This window comes from Corella eumyota, chromosome 2, assembly GCF_963082875.1.
Source record: "Corella eumyota chromosome 2, kaCorEumy4.1, whole genome shotgun sequence".
NCBI lineage: Eukaryota > Metazoa > Chordata > Ascidiacea > Phlebobranchia > Corellidae > Corella > Corella eumyota.
Genome location: NC_137491.1, coordinates 16,557,123 through 16,575,885, shown reverse-complemented (window position 1 = coordinate 16,575,885; position 18,763 = coordinate 16,557,123). Strand labels below are relative to the sequence as shown.

Here is an 18,763-nt window from a genome sequence, read left to right as displayed (position 1 = left end):
ATTAGGTAATGTATATGAGCAATTAGATTTTTAAGCCCTTGATTTGTTTTTTTAAAACAACACAACACAAAAGAATTGTCGAAAGAATTATGTACGGATAATACCAAAGCGATGAAAATAATCTAAAAAAAGTTAAAAAATGTAAGTTTTTTTGCATTTAAAACAATACTTTATTAATTATAATATCCCACTGGAAAATTGTTTACTAAGTACAATATCATATTTTGAGATATTTTTGAAGTAATGTATGTAAACTGCTTAAATTATTCTTTTTAACATTACTTTATTGAATCATTCCAAGTTTTAAGTGAAAAACCTGCTTGACCAAAGTCAACAACTCTTTTAGTAATAAACCAATGAAGCCTTTAAACAAAAATAATATAATGTAAAACATAGGCCATGTAAGAACTACGTTATTAAATATTTATGAAGTTTTTTTTAGTTTATAAATGTATTAACTTACCAAACTGGCACATGCATGTTATACTCTGCCAATATTAGTGGAAGGTTTGACTCTACTAAAGTAAACAATAAAAGTAGTAAACCTTTCAGCAAATAACCAGGACTTAGACCATGGAATAGAACAAAAAAGAGAATAAGAAAAGTCATTCTGTTAATTAAAAAAACAAAAATTTTTATTTTAAATATCTAAGATAAATTATTTTTTAAAAACAAAATGCTTAAATAAGTTTAACTGGTAAAACCCTACTTTACAAAACGAGATTCATGTGGGACTCTTTTAAATATATATGTATTCATCCACCACTGAATTGTCTTATTCCAAGCTTTCAGCATTTCTTTAATTGTAACCACACTTTCAACCTCCAAGAAGGCACTATTTTCAATAGTTTTGAAATCATAGTTCTCTGTTTTACTCCTGAAAATATCAAAGTTGAGCAGAATAATAAATTAACAATAAAATATAAAAATGCAAACAGAACATTTTCTTATTTCTATGATGTTGTAGAGATAACAAATTTAAAACTTTTGTTAATAACCCACTCTATATTCTTAATTTCTTTTGTTGGTCCATAACCAGACCTTGGGTTAGAGTCTTGTGGATATGCACCAAAATTTAAAAGAATAAAAATACATTCATGAAACATCCAAAATCCACTTCTAACTGCACGATATTCAAAAGCAACAACTCCAATGTACAATAATCTACAAACAAAATTGTGAAACAAGTACTTTAAATAAACTTTGGAATTAATTTAGAAAAAATTATGTAAGCAGCTGTTTGGATATTTTAAAATTGAATTAAAAAGTAATCCTTTTTTGTGTAATTTTTTTACAGAATGTGTTATTTTAAACTTATGTTATTGTTTTAAAAAAGGGTATTTGTATATTATGGCGTTTGTAATATCATTTAAAAAGTCTTACCTATAATACCAAGTTGTGTCATAAAACTCATCTTTTTTCAACATACTTAAGTTAAAGTTTTGACCAATTATAAAATACAACAGATATATTCCAGCACTTCCAATTAACTTAGAAAATATTAACTTTGCATGTTTCATATTTAGTTTAACATAAGGCCCTTCTAAATAGTCTTGATAGGTTCGGTAGGTGTAAATTATGCCTAAAAAAAATTATTAAAAGTTAATTGTTTTTGACGTTTTGTTCAAGCTTTTGTTTTAAAACCATTGTTATAAGGTAAAGTTGTTATTGAATTGCATTGATTAATTTTTAAATATATTTTCATATATTTCAAAAAGCATTTTTACCACTTATTAAACCTGGATAACAAAATGCAAAACAAAACATTTCAAAACTATTTGGTTTGTTTTTTAGTTTTAATTGGAACTTGGTTGGTTTTGTTTCATCATCTTTTTTTAGTGTTCGTAGATCTTGAATATCAAAAGCAAGTGAAACCATCTGTGAGAGTACAATTTAATTAAATTTTGTTAAACATTATTTTTCCAAAGATAACTTTAGTTGGAACTTGTTTTATGTTTTTTCTATATTATTAAGTTTAACATTTTATTAGTAAAGTCGAAATGAAATACCAAATGGTATGAAAAAAGCTATTTAAAAATAGTTACAACTGGCCGACCACTTGTAACTTTGCGGTTCTTGAGAAAAAACTTAATGTTTTTAAATACGAGAGAGAATTAGCGAGCACAATTAAGTACGATAGAGAATAAGCGTGTACCGTCAACTGCAAAAAAAGAATAAGCAAGTACCGTTAAGTACAATAGAGAATTAGCTAGTACCGTTAACTGCGAGTAAGAATTAGCGAGTACCCTTACGTACGAAAGAAAGTTAGTTAGAAGCGTAACGGATGGAAGTTTTTTTCCCCAAACCGTAAGTTGCGGGATTTTTTCCTAAAACTGTGAAATACAAGCGATTCCAATTAACAAATTAATAACTATTGGTTTTGAATATTGTAAGTACCTTTAATGTTATAACTACTTGTAACAAATCAACGGGAAGAATTGAACTGTCTAATGTCATGTATAATGATTGGATCCACCATATGTTCGCAAGATTCCATAATATTGCAGTAAGCCCAGTATATCTTGAAATAAATGTGCCATAATAATTTTATTAGATGCTAAATTTTTCTTATTGCACAAAATATTAAGAATAATAATAAAGCAATTGATACCTTTTTACCAGTTTGATGATTATTAAGTTTCCAATAACACTAATAAATATATGAACGCTGCTGTATTGGCATAAACATAACACTGAGCATATTCCAACGAAACATGTTGAAATCTAAGGTGCATAGTTTGTTTAAAGGTCGTTTTATAAAAAAACTGTTAAACCATAAGCACTGTAGATTTATTTTGCTTATTTAAAGTATTCGATAAAATGTTTTATTTTAATTATTTTTGAAAAAATAAGTTACTCACCCTCCTTGAAAAGGGTGTTTTACACTGTCTTAAAAGCATAGGTGGGCACAGTTAATCAAAAAAGCAACTTCGTTAAATGGTTATTCGTTACACAATACAGTAACTTCGCTAATGTTTTTTCGTTAAATTAAACCAAGTGTAACGGAAGTTATCGTTGAACGTTAACGTTAAAATTTAATTAAAACAAACAAGGAAATTACCTTTTTTATAAAAAAAAATAGTTTTTTTCTTAATCGATGTTTTAACTAGACGAAAATGGTTTAGAAGAAGTTTTTAAAACTGGCATAGGCCTAATGCCGAAATAACAGTGGCCGGATAGTAATTACTTCATCGTTTAAAAATTGCAACGTTTAAACCCGATAAACGGCGATATTAAACATATATATTCCTTATATTACCATGGATTTACTTGTAAAATATTGAGTTAACGGGCTTAATTTAACGGAAGTACAATTTAACGAAAGTTAACAGGTCCGATAACGATTTTTAAAATTAACTTAAAAGTTAACTTTTAACAAAAAATTTAACTTCGTTATTTAACGTTTAACGCATTAACGATTTGGTGCCCACCTTTGCTTAAAAGTAATGCAATCAAAAACTGTATGAAAGATGCTGCTACTAATAGAAGTTGATCATAGTCCATATTTTTCCCTGTAGGTTTTTACTTACTCTCTGATATAAGTAAGTTATTGCAATAATATTATCTATCATGAAAAACAGATGATAGTTAGTTTTTTGTTAAATAAAATAAAACATAAATTTCTTGATTAAAAAGGAAGCAATAAAACGTTTCACTGATATAACGCAAAGGAAATGCGATATTAGCAAATATCTTTATTAATTCTGTTATTGTTTTTTATTACACATTTTTTTCTAATAGTTAAATTATTGTTAAACAAACACAATTTATACATAAGAATTACCAGAACTACAGTTTTTCTTGTATTACCAAATATAAAACACTGTTGGTTAATTTTTATTTATTTAAAAAAAAGTATTTTAAAAAACTAATACACATATTTTTAAATCATATTTTTATCAACACTTCTTTATATTAAAAGTGTGTTACAGTTGATGATCAAAACTCAAATTGGTTTTAATAGACATGTGCAGTAGGCTATTGTGGGATATCTTACTTGATGTTTGGGATTTGCATCTGTATTACATTAAAAATAGCGTTTTGTAAGTTTAAATATTATTAAATGTATTTAGAAGTTGTTTTAAAGATATAATATAATGCCCATAATGTTAATTAAGGATTTATGTAAATGTCATTAAAGATTTTAGTTTGAAAATAAATTTTAACAAAAATGGAGATGCCGGGGATTGAACCCGGGGCCTCATACATGCAAAGCATGCGCTCTACCACTGAGCTACATCCCCAAGCGACGAGGATGGAATTCGAACCCACGCGTGCAGAGCACAATGGATTAGCAGTCCATCGCCTTAACCACTCGGCCACCTCAATCTAATTTTTTTTTGTCGTTTGGTTATTTAATTTAGTTGACTTTATAAAATGTGTTAAAATGCATTAGCAAGAATTGATATAATGCCAATTCTTAAAAAAGATGTTTTCTGCTTTGCATCATTCAACTGTTTTTACATTTACTACGACGCATTTTTTTAATCAATATATTAAATTATTGAATTTTAAAGTAATCAACATGCGAAAACCAAACGCCAGGTAGGCTGAAATTTTGTAAAACTACATTTTGACCATCAGCTATAAAATACTTTTAACACAATAAAATGCTAAAAAATAATTTTACTAATATGTGTATTAGTTTTTTTTGGAAAACTTTAAAAAAGTATGTTTCATGTTGTTACCTAAACTATTTAATAAAAGTCAAACAACAGTCTTTTATATTTAGTAAAACAAAATAATCTGGTAATCCTTAGGTATATATTGTGTTTGATTAACATTAGTTTAACTAATAGAAAAAAATAAACAAATTAAATGCGTAAATTAATAAAAAACAATAACATAATAAATAAATATATGTGCTAATATTGCATTTCCTTTGCGTTATATCAGTAAACGTTATATTGCTTCCTTCTTAATTAATAAATTTATGTTTTATTTAACAAAAACTAACTATCATCTGCTTTTTATGATAAATAATGTTATTGCAATAACATACTTAGGCTGTGTCTGAGGGTAGGTGAAAAACTTATGGGAAAAATATGAACTACAATCAATTAATATTAGTAGCAGTATCTTTCATACATTTTTTGATTGCATTGCTTTTAAGACAGTGTAAAACGCCTTTTTTAAGAAGGGTGAGTAATTCATTTCGTTTATTAAATTTATAAATTATTTAAAAAAGGTGTTATCTATTTTTTTAAATATAAGTTTAATAGCTGTCTTTAAAAAACGACCTACAGCCTAAACAAAGTATGTGTTTTAGATTTCCACGTGTTTAGTTGGAATATGCTCAGTGTTATGTTTATGCCAGTACAGCAGCGTTCATATATTTATTAGTGTTATTGGAAACTTAATAATCATCAAACTGGTAAAAAGGTATCAATTGCTTTATTATTAATATTATTATTTTGTGCAAAAAAATTTAGCGTTTAATAAAACTATTATGGCACATTTATTTCAAGATATACTGGACTTACTGCAATAATATGGAATCTTGTAAACATATGGTGGATCCAATCATTATACACCACATTTACCAGTTCAAATGTTCCCGTTGATTTGTTACAACTAGTTATGACATTAAAGGTACATACAAAATGCAAAACCAATAATTATTAGTTTGTTGGTGGGGATCGCTTGTACTTAACGGTTTCAGGAAAAACTCCCACAACTTACGGTTTGTGGAAAAAACTCCCATCCTTTACGCTTCTAACTAACTTTCTTTCGTACGTAAGGGTATCCGCTAGTTATCTCATACTTAACGGTACACGCTAATTCTCATCATATATAATAGTACCCACTCGCTTATTCTGTCTTGTGTTATTAATTGGTAGCTAATTCTCTCCTTTACGACATTACGTTTTTTCTCAAAAACCGCAAAGTCAAATGATCGACTGGTTGTAACTATTTTAAAATAGCCTTCTTTATACCATTTGGTATTTCATTCCTGTTTTGCTATTGAAATGTTAAATTTAATAGTGTAGAAAAAAACATAAAACAATTTTAAACTAAAGTTTTATTTAGAAAAATAATGTAAAACATAGTTTAAGTAAACTTTACTCTAACAGATGGTTTCACTTGCTTTTGATATTCAAGATCTACGAACACTAAAAAAAGATGATGAAACAAAACCAACCAAGTTCCAATTAAAACTGAAAAACAAACCAAATAGTTTTGAAATGTTTTGTTTTGCATTTTGTTATCCAGGTTTAATAAGTGGTAAAAAATGCTTTTTGAAATATATGTAAATATATATAAAAAATAGTCAATGCAATTTAATAACAACTTTACCTTATGAAAATGGTTTTAAAACAAAAGCTTAATGAAAACATTAAAAGTAATTAACTTTTAATAATTTTTTTTAGGAATAATTTACACCTACCGAACCTATCAAGACTATTTAGAAGGGCCTTATGTTAAACTAAATATGAAACATGCAAAGCTAATATGTTCTAAGTTAATTGGAAGTGCTGGAATATATCTGTTGTATTTTATAATTGGTCAAAACTTTAACTTAAGTATGTTGAAAAAAGATGAGTTTTATGACACAACTTGGTATTATAGGTAAGACTTTTTAAATAATATTACAAACCCCCATAATATGCAAATAAAGTGTTTTTAAAACAATAACATAAGTTTAAAATAACACATTTTGTAAAAAAATTACACAAAAAAGAAATAAGCCTACTTTTTAATTCAAGTTTAAAATATCTGAACAGCAGCTTACATATTTTTTTCTAAATAATTCCGAAGTTAGTTTAAAATACTTGTTTCACAATTTTGTTTGTAGATTAATGTACATTGGAGTTATTGCTTTTGAATATCGTGCAGTTAGAAGTGGATTTTGGATGTTTCATGAAAGTATTTTTATTCTTTTAAATTTTGGTGCATATTCCCAAGACTCCAACCCAAGGTCTGGTTATGGACCAACAAAAGAAATTAAGAATATAGAGTGGGTTATTAACAAAAGTTTTAACTTTGTTATCTTTACAATGTTATAGAATAAAGAAAATGTTCTGTTTGCATTTTTATATTTTATTGTTAATTTATTATTCTGCTCAACTTTGATATTTTCAGGAGTAAAACAGAGAACTATGATTTCAAAACTATTGAAAATAGTGCCATCTTGGAGGTTGAAAGTGTGGTTACAATTAAAGAAATGCTGAAAGCTTGGAATAAGACAATTCAGTGGTGGATGAATACATATATATTTAAAAGAGTCCCACATGAATCTCGTTTTGTAAAGTAGGTTTTTACCTCTCACTAAGCATTTTGTTTTTAAAAAATAATTTATCTTAGATTTTTAAAATAAATTTTTTTGTTTTTTTTAATTAACAGAGTGACTTTTCTTATTCTCTTTTTTTTTCTATTCCATGGTCTAAGTCCTGGTTATTTGCTGAAAGGTTTACTACTTTTATTGTATGCTTTGGTGGAGTCAAACCTTCCACTAATATTGGCAGAGTATAACATGCATGTGCCAGTTTGGTAAGTTAATACATTAATAAACTAAAAAAAACTACATAGATATTTTGATGTTTAATAACATAGTTCTTACAGGGTCTATTTTTCAGTTTAACATTACTTTTATTATTTTTGTTTATAGGCTTCATTGGTTTATTACTAAAAGAGTTGTTGACTTTGGTCAAGCAGGTTTTTCACTTAAAACTTGGAATGATTCAATAAGGTAATGTTAAAAAGAATAATTTAAGCAGTTTACATACATTACTTCAAAAATATCTCAAAATATGATATTGTACTTAGTAAACAATTTTCCAGTGTGATATTATAATTAATAAAGTATTGTTTTAAATGCAAAAAAACTTACATTTTTTAACTTTTTTTAGATTATTTTCATCGCTTTGGTATTATCCGTACATAATTCTATCGACAATTCTTTTGTGTTGTGTTGTTGTAAAGAAACAAATCAAGGGCTTAAAAATCTAATTGCTCTTATACATTACCTAATATGTAAAACATTAAGTAAAATGGTTAACAAAATGTACTCATGTTTTCTTTTCTTTGCTCATTATTATAGCCCAACAATATATATTTTTATTATAATAAAGATATTATATTCTGAAAAATGTCATGTTAAAATTATAGTTATTTAGTTAATGATAACAGCCACACAGTACAATTTACTTTACAAGTTAAAAATCAAATCAATAACTATTTCCCAATTTTAATGACTTTTGTAATTTAATTCTTTTACTTAAAGAAATACAAAATAAAAAAGTATTACAGTTATTTTTTGCCAAACAAAGTTTAAGAGTTGCCAAACAAATTTTATTAAAAATTTTAATCAGAATTATTACAACAAAAGTTTAAATTTATCATGCAATGTAGATTAATTAAAACTTATGTTGCAAAGGCTTAATATAAAAATAACACTACAACACATAACCGATTACACCCTGGACTTTAGATAAAGAAAACCAAGTCCTGTATTTATTAACAAAAAAACTGCACCTTGCCATATGCCTGCAATTTTTACAGTTTAATACATTAAAAATTAATAATAAATATTACATTGGGTTCTAAAGCAATATTAATATTTAAAAAAATGTTTTTTAATTCAAAACAACATTTGGAAATTTATTTATATTTTAACCAGAATCTTTAAAAACTTAACTAAATATTATAAATCACATGTAAAATAATGTCATTGTCTCAGACTTGTAACTAATTTAGGTTGTCAAATACAGCAGAAATTATTTTATGTTCAAATGTCAAAATATCAGAATTTTAAAATTCTCCTCTTTAAAAAAAAAACAAACTGTTCTGTTTTTATTATTCTACATAGAGCAAGCCAATCTATTTTCCATAACACTAGAAAAATATATTTTATTAAATAAACAGTACTAAAAATAGTAACATAAATACATTTCAAAAATTTTAAATTTTACACATTCTAAAAAAAATTGCTATGTAGTGGTTTGTAGTTTTTCTAAAGCCAAAAGCATGCTGTCAAGTTCGTATCGAAATTTAACAAGTAGATTATTTTTTTCGGCAATCTGTAAGAAAGACAAGTCAGACTTTACAAAAATACTTAATACTAAAATAAAAAAAACATATTTCTTGTGATGCAAATCATACCGTTGCATGTAATGTTTCTATTTCTTCCTTCAGATAGGAATCAGCATTTTTCACCAAAGCTTGATCCAATTTTTCCTCTCTTGCACGTTGTCGCATGTCAATCACACCCAGCCTCGATTGTAAGGCTTCAATACGACGAACTGCCGCAATCGGTGAACCCATTCTAGTTTCTTGTAGCTCATCTAATAAGTATTTTATCTAAACAAAAATGACAAAATTTAACATAAAAACAAGCAATATGCCCAACTGACATAGGTTGATTACATAAATAAAATTGGATAACAAAAAAGTTTAAACTGATAAAGTGTACAAACCGGCAGCATGGTGTAGTTGTCAATACATTTCGCTTACCTACACAAGGTTCTGGGTTTGATCCCCACTGCTCTCATGTTGTAGCGCTTTTGAATAAATCGCTGTAAATGGTATAAACTCCTGTTGAGCCAATACTTAATCAGCAGCTTATAATAATTAGGCAAATATAATCCAAAACATCCCAAACTGCCAAAGAATAAGTTAGGGTAACTAATGTTACTATATGTTTAGGTCATGAAGTCGACTTTCCCACATCGAGGATAAATAATTATGAAAAAAATTATATAATAAAATACAAAAAATTGATAACCTGTTGCTGTAAAGCCTTCTCCCTGGCTTGACTTGTAGATTTTTCAGCCTCAATACTGAATTTTTTTGATTCTGATTCACAGAAATTTTTCTCAGCATTAGCTAAGCGTTTTCTACACAACATATCAAAAATTTTTGAATTAAAAAATCTTATAAAATAAAAACAATATTTAAAAAAAGGTATTCAGGGTCATGGGAATCGAACCATCGGTCTTACTTACTCTAATATTTCCATTGTTTTTTGATTTGCATCATTAATAGATGCTATTTGTTCATTTTGCTTAATTTTTAAACTTTCCAATTCCAACTTAGTTTCATTATGCAACTTTTTCCATTTTAATACATCCTTGTTAAAATCTAACTAAAATAAATAAAAAAAGTTAATTTTTTCAACATTACCAAAAGCATATTCTTTAATATTTACCTCTTTAACATTTTTTCGCTCGATGGAAATCCTTAAAGGATCTTCTGGTTTAAAACCATTTTCCCTTGAGTTGTCGAAATATTCAGGATGATAAACACGAGACTTTGGTTCGATTCCTGTCAAGGGCAATTTTATATATTTAAAATTTATTGAATTATATTGGATTTTAAAACAATTTTTAACAAAATTACTAGAAAAATGTGGTATACCTTTTCCTCTTGATTTTCTTTTTATCAAGGGACTTATATTTTCTTTATTTAACTTGAATTCTTTTAATAGCAACACTAACTTTTCATTCTAAAAAAGTTAAGCTGTTTAGATAACAAAATTATAAAACTGTTATTGCTTGAAAAATCTAATAACATTTAAATTTAATAATGGGTACAAGCATTTCAATAATGACCCAATAAATGAGAATAGAGTGCCTATTTTAAAAAAAGACAATTTAACATGTTTATACTTTGAATACTAGGTAATAGCCCCTCCCATGTACGGCATTTTTATTATTATAATACAGTGGCTACTCCCAACTAAAATTTTACTGCGATAATATACCAGCGTAACACAATAAACGATTTTATTTAATTTGTAGGCCCATAAATTAGACACACAGTTATATATATATAATAACAGAGGTTCGTAAACAAAGAAAGCTTGCAAGATTTATTATATATATTAATTAATTTCTTAAAAAAAACTATTACTATCACAAACCTCTGTTTTTAGTGATTGAGTATCAAATCTCATGTTTTTCATTTCATTCTTGAGATTCTTGTTTTCATTTTCCAGTGATTCCATTAAAATAAAATTTCCTTTGATCTCATTTTGATCAGACTTTTGTTTTCTTGTTTGGATTTTCATCAGGTCAACCTCTTCAGCTAATTTGGAAACGTGGGTTTCGTAATCTACTCTCATTCTAAGCAAAATAAAAATGTATTTTATTAAAACAAAAGTCTTATTATGGAATAGTAATAATAGCCAAGTTTTTTGACAAAGCTGAATGTTTTAAATCTTGTTCAGTAAAATATTTTGTGGTAAAAATTCGCATTGATAGCTAAAAAATAAGGTTAATAAATGGTGTTTTACTTCTACTCTTATACAAAGCCATGTTAAACACGCTTTTAACCTCCCTACTTTGGAAGCTTTGATTTAAAATTATTTAGCTTTTGCAATAACTTAGCTTTGAAATAATCTAGCTTTAAAATAACTTGCTTTTAAATAACTAGGAATAATAAATTAGCTTTTAAAATAATTCATATAAAGGTTTTATATCCAATTTAGATTTCATATATTTAACTTGAATTTGAATAATTTTTTTTCTTTTAAAAATAAAACAATTCATTAATACTTGTTATATAACTTCTGCAGAGCTCTTATGTTCTCCCCCGATTCCTCCTCCTGCTCTTTCAACTTTATCTCCAACTTCTCGCATCTCTCCTCCAGAAGTTTCTTCGCTCCAGGGTGTCCGTGAATTAAAAATTTGACCTCGTCTTTACTTTGATACTTTGTGGCAATACTTTCCAATTCTTTTACCTTTAAAAAATAATCTTTTTTTAAAATTTATTCCTACATTTTTTTCTTGTAATAATGGATTACAGCGGTGTTAAAAACACCAGCTTTTCATATACATAAACCATCAACTTTATAAATAACTTTTATTTAATCAAACTTATATGATGGTCCATATGTAACAAAATAAAATTTAAAAAACTTGTATAATTTAATTACCATTACAGGCAATCCAAAAGTTGTTGGGTTTTGATTTTTAACACTAACTTGGTGCACCAAAATAAAATTTTAAAAAGGAAAACAATAATAATGTCACAATTGCAATTGTAATATTTTTTTAATTACAATTTGAGTAAAGCAATATAAAACAATATAAACCCCTGCTGAGCCAACACTTATTCAGCAGCTTAATTATCAGACAATTATAATCTATGTTGTTCCAAAATGTCAAGGGCAACTTGAGACTGGGCCAGGATTACACATGTTACTCTATGTTTAGGTCAAAAAGTCAACCTTTAAGTATAAATAAATGTATAAAGCAAGACAAAAAATCTATAAAATAACAAAATTTACCTGTCGCCTTAAGTCAGTCACCATTTCGGATTCCTTTTTCGATTGATTTTTGGCGAGCAATTCCTTCTTCATTTTATGAACTTGGGCTTTTAGTAAACTGATTTCTTCTTCGCTAATCTTTAACCTTTCCAGTTCACCACACACCTGGCGACCTTTGCTCTCTTGCTGTGACATTACAGATGACAATTTTTCTCGCAAATCTAAGAAAAAATATTTTTAATTAAATATTTTTTTAGGTGTTTTTTGAGTTAAACAAATTATTGTGAAGAAAAAACTACAATTACTAAAAAAATTTAAAAAATGTAAAATATCCTATTTGTTAAGCAAAATGTGGAATTTCATTTTTGGCATTATCAGTCCTGCAATAACTACTTATCCTTGTATTTAAAAAAAATTAAATAAAAATTATTTACATATACACTTTATTAATATAATAATTTACCTTGAATAATTTGTTCATGTTCTCTACAATTTGTTTCTTTAACTAGAATCTAACCAAAACAATTAAATTTAAACATTTTAATTGGGATAAAAAATAAATTAAAAAAGTTTTTAATTTTTAAAACATACCGGTTCATTTTGTTGTCGTAAATTTTTTCCGTTCACTTTATATTTGTTAATTTCATAATTCTATAAAGAATAATTAAATTAATTATATAAAAAATCTTAGTGAATGATATTTATGTATGTATGTCCACTTTGAAGGCCTTTAAAATAAAAAAAAGCTGCTTTATGTGGTGTGCAGGTAAATTATTATGAACATATTTTAATACAGCTTTTAATACATTAATAATTAAAATGTAAAGCAGGCAAAGGACTAATTTCAAAAAAATAATTTTTAGATGTTTTGTTTTACTTTGTCTTTTATTATTGCTTCATTATTCTTATTTTCTTCTTGCAAATTTGCAATTTGAGTTTTAAGTCGAAGATTTTCGTTGTACATCGCGAGTTCATTTTCTTGGTTGGTTTGCTTTGTTTTGGCAATTTTTTGGTACATTTTCTCATTTTCCTTTAAAAAAGAACAGTTTTACATAAAAAAAACATATAAGCTAGTAAAAAAACTTAGTTTATTATTTAAATGATTTATTTTTTTAATTATAAAAACAAAATTTAAAAAATAAATTTGAAATAATTTGTAATTAAATTTATTTTGTTTTACTTGTTGATATCCTTTCATTAAACGTTCAAGCTCAATAATTTCTTTTTTTAAATTCATGATTTCCTTTTCCTGAGGACTAAGATCTGTTCCACCTGGCGTCTCTATAAAAAACCATGTGTATATGGCATTTATTATTTTGTGTGATTGCAAAGTTCTTGTGTTTAGTTCTCACTATTAGACTGTAAGACCATAACAAAAAGGTTTTAAACTCAGCCTTTAGATAAATTATTGTTATGAATGGATAAGGACATTTATATAATACAGCCAGTAGACAATAAATATATTTATGTCCAATAAATAGGCCTACAAAATAGGTAAAAGTGCCGTTTGTGATGCATCAGTAATTTATTGTGGGTAAATAATAGTTGCAACCATATTAAAAAAAGGCAACTTTAGGGTAAACAAATGGAACTCATATTTAAATTACTTATAGGGACCTATTGGTATTTGATTAGTGTTACTAACTCTTTTCCAAAAAATAATGCAAAAAAAAACTTTACCTTTCACTTCATCACTTTTATCCACATCTTCAATTAAATGATTAAGTTTTGCAGATAACAAAAAACTAAATGTAAAATGTAATTTTAAATATTGCAACACCTTTTTAATTTAAAATAATGTTAAAATAATTAAATTAAGTTATGGAGTATATGCTACTATTACAACAAATCACTGGCAAATTACCGAAAACCCATTACAGAAAACCGTATACCTAAAAATCCTAGTATACCAATAAAAGACATTTCTTATATTTTCTTATACTAACCATTTTCCCTGCCAATTTCCAAATAAATTTGGATTTAAATTTTGGTAAAATGTTGTATTGAATTTCAGTTCGATAACATCTTTATTTGGTAAAATAGTTTACAGAAACAAGGGAGAAAGGGTAGATTACCATTATAACACTTTAACATTTTATATTTTTTAATTTACTTTTGTTTAGTAACTTCTGAATTTTCCATTTTCATTTTTCCACATTCCACTTCCAATGCATTATATTTATCTTCTAAATCCCTGTATTTTATCTGTGGTATTTTTAAGTTAAAACAGTTAAATAATTTAAAAAAAGTAACACACACAAAATCAATCTTACTAAAAATGGTAAAACTTTATTTAATAAAAACATGAAATATTATTTTAAATTACATTTGTTATTGCATAAAGATATTTACTTTGAACCCTATGAAAAATATTTCTCTAAGGAAAATAAAATAAAAACCTGTGATTGGTGCAAAGAATAATTGTTAGGAGGACTTCTAGTTCCAATAACAATATTATTTTGATTACTGTCAAAATCTTCATTATCTAAATATAAACAATCTACTTAACTTTTAAACATTGTTTATCATAAATGTAAAAAAGTCTAACTACACCGCTAAAAATTAAGGTAACAAATGTAACTTTGACCGAGTCTTTAGTTATTCTACAAAGTATTAAATATGACAATGTTAAATAGCTGGATCATTGGACAGAGGATCGATTTTTTATTACTAGTTTATCGATAAAATAAAGAATCTATAAAAGATAAAATAAACAGTGGGTTGCTAAAGTAATAGGAAAAAGGCAAAACAACATGCATATAACATACACACACATACTACGCTTTGAATGTCATTAAAGAAGACGCTACACCATGTTAAATAGCTGGATCATTTGTCAGGGGATTGATTTTGTGCTTGGCAGAAGTTAGTTTTATTATCTACCTATATAAGTGAACTATGGATGGCATGTTAGCAAAAAATAGAAAATACCTTCAAGGAATCTTCCTCTCTGGAAAGTTTCAAGTGATTGGATAGTGTGAGTTTCGCCAAACTTATTGACCGGCGGTTTGGTGGTTATTCTGTTGTTTGTAACTTTGGTTGGTCTAAAAAATAAATCATTGCTTATTTTAAATGTATGCTACTCACAATTTGGTGATTTTTTGTAGTAAGTTTGTTACCCTGATGATTGAGTTGGAAATTTCGAAAACTTTTCCCTTGAGGTAGTCTGCTTTTCGCTTGTTGTAAGTCTAGTTTTCTTTGTCTTTCCTTGGAATAAAACACAAAAACTTTAAATTTTTAAATATAGGGCCAAAATTTAAACTTTGTTTGTACATTTAAATTTTAGATGTAAAAAAAATCAATTTTATATACCTAAACATTTGCAAACAAAAAGTTAAGTTCTTGTAAAATATAAATAACGAGATATAGTCCCCAAAAACAAGTGGGTAACCTAATATTTAGACAGTAAAATCTAACTTTACATTTCCCTAATAAAAAAAATAACCCAACTATTTAAACTTACCAGTCTCATCCAATTCTGTTAAACTTTGCTTTGATTTTCTTGTAGATTTACTAGTGCTCAAATTACCAACTCCATACCCTGAACTTTTTATGTTGCTGTAATGTTTACTTGTTTTGCGAGGTGAGTTCGGAGTTCGAGCACGACTTGAATCACTACTCAGTTTTTTTGGTTTGTTTCTTGAAGAGTGTCCTCTTGGTTTTGGTGAATTAAATTTTGTCTGAATTTTATATTTTCGAAACAAATTGTTAACAAAATATTAAATTCCTAATTTTTAATACATGGGGCTCTATAAATATACATTACAAGGCTATAGTAATTTCAATGATTAATTTATTTTATATAAGTAATGGAGCTATTTTTTGTATTCTTCAAACCTTCTCGCTTCTATTAGAAGAGTAAACCTGGCTCATCATTGTTTCTGTGTTTTCTTCCAGTTCTGATATTGCTCCGATGCGAGATTGATGTGGTGAGGGGACTAACGGTGCCTTTAAATCAACAACAACAAAGATTATTGAGTCTTAAAGAGCCTATCTGCACTAGCCCCCTGGATAGCTACCCCTAAAGCCCTTCTGCTTTTACAATATTAATACCAGTAATTGAAAAAAAGATACAGGCATTTTAAAGATCCTTAACATTTTTAAAGCATTTGTTTTACCAATATACTGATTTGACATAAAAGTTTTTTTATTTTTTACCTGCATAAAATTTGGGGCAGCATTCCCTTTTTTACTATCAAAATGTTGATCCAAAATTTGTTCCGCTTTAATTGAATCTTCTGTAAGTGTGATGCTGTGGTTGTTATCGCCATCAACCTGAATACAAACAAACCATCAAAAACAAGAAAAACTTTATACAAGAAACTTGATTTTCTATAACTTAAGTTAAATTTGAGACTTAATACTGGCACTCAAAAGCAGTTAAATAAATTTTATGGAGGTTTTAACAAAACACATTAACTAAATATACATCTACTGTAATGGAGCTTAACAATATATATTTGTTTAGGTTTAACTTAAAAGGCCTACAAAATAAAAAAATGCTGTTGTAAGTTGAAAAAAAAAAAAAAAAATGCTGTTGTATCGACTAGTATAAATAAATATATAATTTCAAGGGATGTAAAAGTTTCTATAGTGCTAAATGAATAACTGTATAGCCTATTTAATTTCCTATATTGTAATATATACTTAAAAGTAAATGCAAGTTTATTTACGTGTTGTGATCTATATGTAGTTTTCCCCGAGTTAGTAGAAACAGGAACCTCGTAACTATGAACAGGTGAAAGGTCAAACCCATACATCACATTCGTGTTCATCATTGGTCGAGCTGGAGTTGATGTTTCCATGGTAGCACCACCTTTCTTGGCATTTGGTATTTCTATTCAACACAATTCCAAAAAAATTTATTTACAAGTATTTGTATGAAATTAATTTTTTTAGCTGTTTGGATTAAAACAAAATATGCCAAAATTTTACAAATATCAAGAAAATAGAATTTGTAACATCATTGACTTTATTATTGTGCATATACTTAACTTGCTAATCAGCTGATTGCTTTTTAGTTGGGCAAAAGTGAGTAGGCTACTGTTTGTGTTAATTTAACCCAGGACATTATATAGGATTGTAATAAAGTAAAGTGTACAAGCTAATACACCACTATCATTCAGTCTGGAAAGTAGGGCAGTTTTGAGATCTCATGCGTGCAAGCGTAAAAAGCGTACCAAAATTTTTGGTCTACGCGTGCATGCATGATTTATGTTGACGTGCTTTACTTAAATCTGGCTTAAATATACAAGACGTCAGCATTGCGCGTGCACAAATTTTTTTAAATACTAGGTGTACAAAACGTTAATTTCAGGCGTGCATTTTTTTCACCGAAAAAAATCTCGTGCGTGCAAGCTGCCCTACTTTCCAGACTGAACTGTCATATCAGGACTATACCATTTTTTTGTTAAAACAAAAATTTTGAACAAAAACAAAAAATTGGGTAATTATTTACCAGATATGTTCTGTAAAGTAGAATGCCCCTGATTAGATGTAAGTCGTAAATCATCGTTAGTTAACTGATGTTGCAAAGACGAACCTCCTGTTGTCAGTAAAGATACATTGCCCAATAAACCACCTTAACAAAAGTAATTTAAGTATAAAAAAGCTTGAAATGTTAAATATGTAGTGTTTATTAAGCAATTACCTCAGCTTTCTTAGTGCATCACTACTACCAAACTGTTAAATTTTAGTTAAATTTTTGCATTTAACACTAAAAAATGTTTAATGCAATTACCAATTTAAAACAACAAAACAATTTTACAAAAGAATAATAAAAATAAATAGAAGTATTTACCCAGCTTTTCTTTGTGTTCCATTATAATTTATCTTAAATTAATAACTGTTTTTACCAACTACCTATTCTGTTTTGTGTTTAAACTATTGCAAAAGACAAAATCACTGCAAACGAACGTTCTAACAAAACAGCTTGAAATAATCATAAAGTTACGCGCATTTGAAAAAAAACGGGAAAGTCCCACATTAAATTGTAAACAAAGTAAACACTTCTTATATAAAATACTAATCAACCTAAATTTATTATAGTACTGAAATACACTCTAGCACAACATTTCTGATTACATCATATTTATTTTAATATAATAAGTATATAATAAGTGCATATATAAGTGCCGTTTAATTTCATAAATTACAAAAACTACTATCATAACATATAAATAAATGTATACACAAATAAAAGTTTATGTTATATTTTTCTATCACTAAATTATTTACAAAGTTTATATTTCTATCCTTTTAATTGCTTTGTCAGTGGCAAGGCTATCACTTTTTAAAAAATAAATTGTAAATATGAGAAGAACAAAAAATAAAATCATCCCCACTTGTATAACATGACCATCACGATAATACCCATCTTTAACTAAATATAAAAAATATTTATAAGTCTATCCGAGTTTAACTTAATTGGTTATAATATGCGTTATCAACATTTTATTTATTAAAATTTAACAAATGCGTTAAATACTAACAGTTTTCGACATTAGCTGCGCAAGTTTTCCCATCACTTAATAAAACTTGTTCTTCAGAACACTG

The 18,763-nt window shown here is 27.1% G+C and overlaps 3 protein-coding genes and 2 non-coding genes across 5 annotated transcripts; 1 reads left to right on the top strand and 4 right to left on the bottom strand.

Moving 5' to 3' along the window:
* Positions 1-278: 278 nt before the first annotated feature.
* On the bottom strand, positions 279-1,520 carry LOC145742532 (membrane-bound acylglycerophosphatidylinositol O-acyltransferase mboat7-like). Its single transcript, XM_082560309.1, has 5 exons — positions 1,384-1,520; positions 1,003-1,164; positions 710-877; positions 464-610; positions 279-363 (listed from the first exon to the last, which is right to left on the bottom strand). The coding sequence occupies exons 1-5, from the start codon at positions 1,518-1,520 to the stop codon at positions 279-281; spliced, it is 699 nt and encodes a 232-aa protein (XP_082416435.1).
* A 2,652-nt stretch (positions 1,521-4,172) lies between these two features.
* On the bottom strand, positions 4,173-4,244 carry Trnaa-ugc (transfer RNA alanine (anticodon UGC)). The gene has a single exon. It is a non-coding gene; the product is annotated as a tRNA-Ala (tRNA).
* A 3-nt stretch (positions 4,245-4,247) lies between these two features.
* Trnas-gcu (transfer RNA serine (anticodon GCU)) lies at positions 4,248-4,330 on the bottom strand. Its single transcript has one exon. It is a non-coding gene; the product is annotated as a tRNA-Ser (tRNA).
* Positions 4,331-6,074: 1,744 nt separating this feature from the next.
* On the top strand, positions 6,075-7,694 carry LOC145742531 (membrane-bound acylglycerophosphatidylinositol O-acyltransferase mboat7-like). Its single transcript, XM_082560308.1, has 6 exons — positions 6,075-6,225; positions 6,372-6,570; positions 6,797-6,958; positions 7,084-7,251; positions 7,345-7,491; positions 7,610-7,694. The coding sequence occupies exons 1-6, from the start codon at positions 6,075-6,077 to the stop codon at positions 7,692-7,694; spliced, it is 912 nt and encodes a 303-aa protein (XP_082416434.1).
* Positions 7,695-8,264: 570 nt separating this feature from the next.
* Positions 8,265-18,138, bottom strand: LOC145743025 (uncharacterized). The gene is made up of 24 exons (XM_082560883.1): positions 18,009-18,138; positions 17,667-17,789; positions 16,882-17,045; positions 16,367-16,483; positions 16,046-16,156; positions 15,672-15,888; positions 15,328-15,415; positions 15,140-15,252; positions 14,608-14,693; positions 14,322-14,413; positions 13,889-13,953; positions 13,389-13,489; positions 13,086-13,238; positions 12,800-12,859; positions 12,672-12,720; positions 12,230-12,429; positions 11,496-11,680; positions 10,862-11,063; positions 10,357-10,444; positions 10,148-10,263; positions 9,945-10,084; positions 9,725-9,836; positions 9,103-9,300; positions 8,265-9,020 (listed from the first exon to the last, which is right to left on the bottom strand). Exons 1-24 carry the CDS (start codon positions 18,028-18,030, stop codon positions 8,931-8,933), a joined length of 2,892 nt encoding a protein of 963 aa, XP_082417009.1. The 5' UTR covers positions 18,031-18,138; the 3' UTR covers positions 8,265-8,930.
* Between the last annotated feature and the right edge of the window lie 625 nt (positions 18,139-18,763).